The sequence below is a fragment of the Neomonachus schauinslandi genome, chromosome 16 (genome assembly GCF_002201575.2).
Source record: "Neomonachus schauinslandi chromosome 16, ASM220157v2, whole genome shotgun sequence".
Taxonomy (NCBI): domain Eukaryota; kingdom Metazoa; phylum Chordata; class Mammalia; order Carnivora; family Phocidae; genus Neomonachus; species Neomonachus schauinslandi.
This window is the reverse complement of record NC_058418.1, coordinates 5240939-5250248: the sequence shown is the minus strand read 5'-3', so window position 1 is coordinate 5250248 and position 9310 is coordinate 5240939. Positions and strand designations below refer to the sequence as shown.

General features: G+C 44.4%; 1 protein-coding gene across 1 annotated transcript; it reads left to right on the top strand.

Moving 5' to 3' along the window:
* Positions 1–466: 466 nt before the first annotated feature.
* On the top strand, positions 467–8782 carry LOC110573005 (zinc finger protein 613-like). The gene is given in 7 exon segments (XM_044911351.1): positions 467–481; positions 2115–2241; positions 2520–2612; positions 7057–7455; positions 7708–8043; positions 8128–8659; positions 8661–8782. Coding segments are annotated over 7 exon segments (1599 nt in total). The 3' UTR covers positions 8758–8782.
* Positions 8783–9310: the final 528 nt, after the last annotated feature.

Below are 9310 nucleotides of genomic sequence, written 5' to 3'. Positions count from 1 at the left end.
CACCTTTTACATGTTCTCTTTCTAAAAACTGACTGTGTGAGAAGCCACTCTGCTGTGGGGCGTCATGCTGTGCTGGTTCTCCTCTCCTTTCACAGACTCCACTTCCATTTCATAGAAGAAAATGCTCACATACTCACAATCTGCTGTTTCATTGCTCCAGAGTGCAGTAGCCTCTGGGATTTCAAATAAAGGGACAGATGGCCTTGAAATCCGGTGAGGGGCAGTAGCAGGGATAACATCCTGGTCCAGAGGAAATGTGTACTCAAAGTGAATTTACTTTTCAGCCCACAGGTCCTACTCTAGGAGCAAGATCCAACAAGTAAAGCAAGAAGGTGTCAGGACCAGTGTGTGGTCATTTGTGGGGACACCATTGAGCAGAGACCAAGACTTCAGGAATTGAGGGGAATTCAAGAAGAAACTAAACACACAAGTCCCTTTTACTGGGTGTTTCCAGTCACAGAAGAAAATGATTAAGGACCAGGTGACTTAGTTTTATTCTTTTACTTCATTCTGTGATTGATCTGGAGGACTTTAAAACTCAATTGAATTAAATGGAAAAGTATAAATTGATAAAGTAGGACTTGTGCAGAAATAGATTTAGATTCCAACTTCAGTATCAAGTCAAATAGGATCAGGAATATATTGTTCATAGGATCCACACTAAATGAATAATGTTAGAACATCACAGGTGACTGGAGCATCCTACAGGCTACGCTAGCTGTCAGCTTATGTCTGATACCTCTGGCGGCCATCACAGTTAGAGAATCATGATGATCACAGGATATGCAATCATGGAGGAGAAAGCAGCCTGCTTCCACAAGGATGTCACTCTATATTTCATGGCACTTGGGTGTCAGGACTTTTGTTTAATGGTGCTTCCTAGACATGATATGGTAGACAGTGTCTTGTGCTTAGCTTCAGCTTTCTCCTCAGTGCAAAAGAAGGTTTCTCGAAGAGCTCTTTGAGAATAGACCAAGAGAACTCAGTGGGCACAGTTCTTCCTGGCATCATAACGGTGACCCATGGACCCAGCCTTGTAGCTGTCAGGGCTAATCTAGAAATAAAACCTAGGTGACCTAAGAAAATGGAAGGGTTGAAGGTTGAAAATGACTTTCAAAGGTCCTGTATGAACAAGTGGCTAAATTGGGTGTTTGAGTTCAGATACGGCAGTAGGGGGTTGAAGGTACTGTTGTCTGTCAAGGTTGTTGGGATCCAGAGGGTTTGCTTTTGAACTTCCTCTTATGTAAGATAGTACATGCTTCTTGCTCATGTTCAAAGCCAATTCCTACTGCCTCCTCTTTTATTACCTTTTAAAATTTAATCCTGTAAAAGTCCCTGAATATATTTTATTTATTTATTTTTTTAAAGATTTTATTTATTTATTCATGAGAGACAGAGAGAGAGAGAGAGAGGCAGAGGGAGAAGCAGGCTCCCAAGGAGCAGGGAGCCCGATGCGGGACTCGATCCCAGGACCCTGGGATCATGACCTGAGCCGAAGGCAGACGCTTAACCATCTGAGCCACCCAGGCGCCCCCCCCGAATATATTTTAAAGATAAAAAAAATTCCAATGATTACGAAGTCCTATAGCAAAAGTAAGGTTCTTTTTCATGTATGTAGAGCTAATGCTTCAAATACATATATTGGAAATGTTTTTAGTTTAGCAGGAGAATTTAATGGCTACTTATTACAGAAACTAGTGATTTGTTGAATGCTACTGCGTGATCACAGAGTATTTTGTTATATATAGGATTGAATGTGGATGTATTTTTGCTTCTATAACAATGTAGTTAAAAAAAAAATCAAGACACGTGGGGTGCCTGGAGCTCAGTCGGTTATGGCTGACTCTTGATTTTGGCTCAGGTCATGATCTCGGGGTCCTGGGATTGAGCCCTTTGTAGGGCTCTGCATTCAGCAGGGAGTCTGCTCGAGATTCTCTCCCTCTACCTCTGCCCCCCGCTTGTATGCTCTCTCTCCCTCTAAAATAAATAGATTAATCTTTAGCAAAAAATCAAAACACCTATGTGGTGAACATGAGCACAGCAACTTCCTTTATATTCCTTCCATTTCAATAACTAGAGGAACACTCACATGACACAGGACCATGTTGTTACAGGAATCGCTGACACTGGAGGACGTGGCCGTGGACTTCACCTGGGAGGAGTGGCAGCTCCTCGCCCCCACCCAGAAGGACCTGTACCGGGACGTGATGTTGGAAAATTATAGGAACCTGGTGTCAGTGGGTGAGGACAGCTCCCCTTTGTCACTCAGAGGGACCCATCAGTGGCCTTTCCTCTCGCAGCTTCTGAGATCTCTGGCGTGTGTGCGCCTCTCAGAAGTGTAGGTTCTCAGTCCCCTCTCTGGCCCCAGATTCGAGGGTATAATGGGCCCGTCCTGAGAGACGACCTTTAGCTTTGCCGATCTGCAAATTGCTTGGCTCCTAAAATATAATTTTGCTCTGTGTTGGCAGACCCCAGCCCAGTTCACAGAGCCTACCTCTTCTGTCATTTCCCACGCACAGGGTACATGGCCAGCAAGCCAGATGCACTCTCCAGATTGGAACAAGGGGAACTGTGGACGACAGAACATGAGATCCCCAGTCGAATCCGTCCAGGTGAGAGAAAACCTACAAGGATGGTGGCAAGGAATTCGTATTTAGTCACTCAGACCTGTCACAGCTGCAGGGGTGTCTGAGGACATGTGAACAGAGCTCCAGGAATCTCCTCGAGAAGGGCTCTTTTTCTTTGAGGTGCTTAGAGCACTTATCACTTCTTGGGTTCAATCCCTGTTTGTTTCACATAGGTCTCCATTAATTTTCTCTCTAGATTTCTTTTTAGAATTCTCAAATCTTGGGGCACCTGGGTGGCTCAGTCGTTAAGCGTTTGCCTTCGGCTCAGGTCGTGATCCCAGGGTCCTGGGATCGAGCCCCGCATCGGGCTCCCTGCTCAGCGGGAAGCCTGCTTCTCCCTCTCCCACTCCCCCTGCTTGTGTTCCCTCTCTCGCTGTCTCTCTCTGTCAAATAAATAAATAAAATATTTTTAAAAATCTCAAATCTTACCACCCTTCTCCCAGCATTGTGTCACCACCTGTTCCTTCTGCTTCTCTTGTTACAAAAGTCTGCCTTCCTCACCTCTGCAAAGAGAAATGTTTGTTTTGAGCACTCTTTGCTGACTGCTGCACTTTCCTGCCCCTTTGGATAATGTCAGCTTCCCTTCTTAACATTCACCTCCATTTTTGATTAGGAGTTAGAGTTTCAACAATGTGAATTTGGGGGGGACATAAACATTCAGTCCACAGTACCTGCTGTTCTTTATGTCTTACATTCTGGCTGTGTAGGAAAACCTCTTGTGTCTTCTTTACTCTGACACCACTACCACACACAGTGTTTCTGACACCACGTGTTGGCGGTTTTCCTCACACCAAGCAGTTCTTTGTGACACGAGGCAGGTGTCCTACGATTTACCTCAATTCTGACATTATCTACCTGGAGGTAGCGTCAGATCCCACAAGTTAAGGGCTCCGTCACGTGAGATTGCCCCCCACTTACTTCTCTCTTTCTTCCTTTGTTTTGCTCTTTCCCTTTCTTTCTTTCTTTCTCTTTCTTTCTTCCTTTCTTTCCTTCCTTCCTTCCTTCCTTCCCTCCCCCTTTCTTTCTCTTCCTTCCTTTCTTCTTTCCTTCCTTCCTTCCTAAAAGATTTTATTTATATATTTGACAGAGAGAGCACAAGCAGGGGGAGTGGCAGGCAGAGGGAGAGGGAGAAGCGGGCTCCCCGCTGATCAGGGAGTCTGACTCGGGGCTTGATCCCAGGACCCTGGGATCATGACCTGAGTAGAAGGCAGACACTTAACCAGCTGACCCACCCAGGCGCCCGTATTTTTTATTTCTCTGGAAAGAGTAATCACACTTATTGATTGAGGAAAAGGGTATTCTTCTTTTGCCCCCCACTTTAGATATCAGTCACAATTAGTAGGTCCCCAGGTTACTCACAACTTCTGTCTGTCTTGGCTACAAATCGGAGGTTCCCATGACCTCCTCCCCCTGGATTTGCTTACTTGCTACAACAGCTCAGAGAACTCTGAGTGCTCTTATCACTTAGGAAATTGTAAGAGTTGTAGCGGCTCTCTGTGGGAACCAGGGGCGGTGAAGTGTGTTTTTTTCTAGACACTTCCTGACCTTCTCAGCTTCCTATGTAAAGTCTTTGCTATTCCTGCTGATTTCTTAAAATTTGTCATTTTTTGTTCCCAGCCCAGGCCACATCATTAAACCCCATGCCTGCTTTGCTTTGATTTCCTTGTATAATTGTTCATTCTGATCATTATTTTAGTCCATCTTAAATGAGACTGCTGGATTCATTTCCTTAAATCTTTCCTTTTCCTTATGATAATCAGTAACATTAAGTCCCAACTAATCATATTACCAGTCTTTTTTTTTTTAAGATTTTATTCATTTATTTGAGAGAGGGAGAACATGAGTGGTGGGAGGGGCAGAGGGAGAGGGAGAAGCAGCGTCCCTGCTGAGTAGGGAGCCCAATGTGGGGCTCGATAGCAGGACCCCTGGATCATGGCCTGAGCCGAAGGCAGACGCTTAACGACTGAGCCACCCAGGCGCCCCATATTACCAGTCTAATAGGAAGGAAATTTCTCTTCGATCAACAATCTCCATGATACAGCTCTTGCTTATATAGAGTTTGTTTCCCTTTTCCTAAAGTCAAGGTCAACTATATTTGAAGGAGTCTCCTTAATGTGTTCCATACATGAGAATCTTTCCTTGGTTCATTGTTTTAAATATTTTTGATTACTTTAAATTTGTTTTGTTTTGTTTTGTTTTGTTTTGGTAGCCTGTTACACGTGGGCCCCAGCAGCTGTGAACAACAGTAGCAGCAACAACAAAATTCTTTTTGGAGATGAGTTTGTATGAGGAGAAACAAAATTAATCAGAATAAACGAATATGTCTTGTGGTGAAAGTGCCAGGAAGATCAGTGGGCAGCAGTGGACTAGTGGGCCAAGCCCTGGAGCTGCCGTAGCACCTGGGAGTCTAGCTGGGGCCTCTAATCTTAGGTCTTCGGGGAATGGGAGTACCTCTTTGGTAAGATGCCTCTGAGCAGCAGTATGAGGGATATGAGGCCTTGGGTGAATTGAGCTCCAAGTAGACAAAATGGTGAGTTAAAGGCCCAAGGCTGGGGCACCTGGATTGCTTAGTTGGTTAAGCTTCTGCCTTCGGCTCAGGTCGTGATCCCGGGGTCCTGGGATCAAGGCCCATGTCAGGCTCCCTGCTCCCTTCTCCCTCTCCCACCCCCTTGCTTCTGTTCTCTCTTGCTCTCTCAAATAAATAAAATCTTAAAAAAAAAAAAGTCAAATGCCTAAAGCAGGAGGTGTTTGAGGAATGTCAGGGAAGCCTGTGTGAATACAGGGAACAGAGCCAGAGGGCGTGGCTGGTGATCATGTGGAGATAAGGGCAGTGGGGTAGTGGCTGGAGTTTGGAGGATACAGCTCGTGTAGCACCTTGGAAGGACATTTCAAGGGCTTGATATTTTTAAATAACAAGAAGAAAACAATAGGGAGTTTTCAGTAGAAGACAAATATGAAATCATTTATACTTAAAACGATGGCTTTGACTCTTCATAGAAAGGAGACAGTAGCAGACGGGTTGAAGCCTAAAATCCAGCCGGGAACCTGTTGTTATAGTCTAAGACACCTGCGGAGAGAGGGTGAGGGTTGGTCAGCTAGCTTCTCAATGTGTTTATAAAGGGGGCAGAAATGAATTCCTACTGAAGTAGATGGAGGGTGTAAGAGAAAATACAAAAGCAGGATGATGGTAAGTCTTTTTGGTGTGAGTCTGGGAGGAGGGAGTTGCCATTTCTGAGATGAAGATGACGTGTGGAGGTGTGGGTTGAGAAGTCAGGGGCTCTGTTTTGGGCATCGTACGTCATTAGACCGTGCTCGTGCACATCCAGGTGCAGCATGCTGTGTTTGGATATACCTGAGGAGTCCAGGGAGAGTTTAGGACTAGAGATAGAAATATGGATTGAGTAGATCTCCTGTGATATGCGTACAGATTAAGAAGAGCCTTGGACAACTAGCTATCAGAATGATGGCTATTTGTTAAATGCAGGATTTCCTAATATGGTACCCAGACCCCTCTTGAGAGTGTATTTTTGTTAGATTTGGGTGATGGCCTGGGCTAGTCTATATATAATGCCCTAAGCAGGCCCTCTTGAGCCTAGTTGGTGAACCACAATCTTCATATGTGCTGGAAGAAATTGAATTTAGTTTAAGTAAAGCAATATATTCTAGGAGTGAGATTTTAGTACCAAATAGAGGACGAATTGGCATGTAATATATAGAGGTTCAGCTTTCGAATGAGGCATCTTTTTTTTTTTTTGAGAGAGAGAGAGCACATGTGAGCAGGGGGAGGAGCAGAGGGAAAGAGAGAATCTTAAGCAGGCTTCATACTCATCACGGAGCCCAATCCCGGGCTTGGTCTCACAACCCTGAAATCATGACCTGGGCTGAAATCAAGAGTTGGATGCCCAACTGACTGAGCCATCCAGGCACCTCTTGAATGAGGCATCTTGTGCTATAGTTCTGAACTGTGTGAAGTTAATTGTCAAAATGACCAGTAAAGCGGGGCGCCTGGGTGGCTCAGTCGGTTGTTTGACTTTGGCTCAGGTCATGATCTCAGGGTCCTAGGATCAAGCCCCATGTTGGGCACTCAGTGTGGAGTTTGCTTGAAATCCTCCTTCTCCCTCTGCCCCTCCTGCTGGTGCTCTCTCACTCTCTCTAAAAGAAATAAATCTTTAAAAAAAGGCAACCAAGTCTATGTTTATTCATTTTGAGTGATCTTGTTCATGCACCGACTGTTCTTATTTGTATTTTCTTTGCTTATATTACTGTGTTTAACCTTTGTCCAAGTGATAACAAACATATTTACTTGGACTTTCTTTAAAATGAGGTCATAGTGTTACCAATAAAGAGCCAGCCTACACAAAGCCATTTGTGAAATAGTTTTATTATATACCAAGCTCATGGAAAGATTCATTCTTCTCTTTTTTCCTAGAGATCAAGAAAGATGATGGTCATCTACAGGGGCACTTGCAAAATCAAAGATGTCCAAAGAGAATGAAACAATGCCATGAACATAATGCATTCGGAAATGTCATTCATCAGAGTAAAAGTAATTTTCCCTTAAGGCAAAATCATGATATCTTTGACTTAAATGGGAAAACACTGAAATCAAATTTAAGTTTAGTCAACCAGAACAGAAGCTATGAAGTAAAGAACCTCATTGAGGTTAATGGGGATACGAAATCCTTATCCCATACAAAGCATGACCAGTATTGTATTGAAATTAAATTTCCCGAATGTGGGAATTCTATGAATACAAATTCCCAATTCATCAAGCATCAAAGAACTGAAAAGATAGAGAAGCCCCATGTGTGCAGTGAGTGTGGAAAAGGCTTCTTCAAGAAGTCTCGGCTCATGGGTCATCAGAGAGTTCACACAGGAGAGAAGCCTCATGGGTGCAGCGTGTGTGGGAAAGCCTTTTCCAGGAAGTCCAGACTCACTGAACATGAGAAAACTCACGTAGGAGAAAAGCGGTATGAGTGCTCTGAATGTGACAAAGCATTCCCCAAGAAATCACGGCTACTTACGCATCAGAAAACCCACACAGGAGAGAAACCCTACGTGTGCAGTGAGTGTGGAAAAGGCTTCATCAAGAAGTCCCGGCTCATTAACCATCAGAGAGTTCACACAGGAGAGAAGCCTCACGAATGCAGTCTGTGTGACAAAGCATTCTCCAGAAAGTCCAGGCTTGTTGAACACCAGAGAACTCATACGGGAGAAAAACCTTATGAATGCACTGAATGTGATAAAACGTTCCGCTGGAAGTCACAGCTCAATGCCCATCAGAAGACCCATACAGGAGAGAAATCATATATATGCAGTGATTGTGGAAAAGGCTTCATTCAGAAGGGCAATCTCATTGTACATCAGCGAACGCATACTGGGGAGAAGCCTTATATATGCAGTGAATGTGGGAAAGGTTTCATTCAGAAGGGCAATCTCCTTATACATCAACGAACTCACACTGGAGAGAAACCCTATGTATGCACCGAATGTGGGAAAGGCTTTAGCCAGAAGACATGCCTCATATCACATCAGCGATTTCACACTGGAAAGACTCCCTTTGTGTGTACTGAGTGTGGAAAATCCTGTTCACACAAGTCTGGTCTCATTAACCACCAGAGAATTCACACAGGAGAGAAACCCTATACCTGCAGTGACTGTGGGAAGGCTTTTAGAGATAAGTCGTGCCTTAACCGACACCGGAGAACTCATACAGGAGAGAGGCCCTATGGATGTGCTGACTGTGGGAAGGCTTTCTCTCACCTGTCCTGCCTTGTTTACCATAAGGGAATGTTGCATGCAAGAGAGAAAGGTGCACGTTCAGTCGCAGTGGAGAATCCTTTCCCAGAGAGCTACAGCTCATCACTTTCCAATGATAGCATGCAGGAGAAGGACCCGGCTAACACGGTGTCCGTGCAGATGCCTTCTGTAGCAGCTCAGACTTCCTTACACCTCCGTGGCCTCCTAGCAGACAGGAACATAGCCACCGTGGGACAGCCAGGTACCAGATGTGCACCATCAGCAGATGACGGAATCTGCACCGAGAAACCTTTTGAATGCAGTGAATGTGGTAGTGCCTTCACTGATCAGTTACGTCATATTTTATGTCACAAAAAGCACACAGGAATAAAGTGTGATACGATCAAGGTGGAAAACCCTTGACTAAAACCTTCCTGCTCATTATTGGGCTGATAAGTGTATACGGAGACAAATAGTATAACGACCAGGAATAGTATAAAGACAAATAGTACAAAGATCGGAAAATCCTTTGTGGAAAGGTAGACCTTACCGGTGTTTCATAGGTCACATATCATCAGTGAGCTCATAGCTGGTAGAAATAATAATGACCCTGGAAAAGTCCTTCCCCAGAAATAAGACTTCAGTAGGCGTCAGAGATCTAACACCAGAGAAGAACAGTTGGAAGAGCTCTGAAGGCAGTGAATGTGGCACGGTCGTCAGTGGGGCATTCTGCCTCATCAGTTGGCAGAGGAAATCATACAGAAGCAAAACTCTGACCTCACCAATTGTGGAACATCTTCGGCAAAGTACCAGAAAACACATAAAGCAAATAAGCCCTGTGAAAATGAGTGTTTTAGAGATTTCTGCCACAAGTTTGAAATCATTTTACTTCAGATAATGTACATAGTGTACATTTTAGGACAATATACCTCGAATCAAACTCC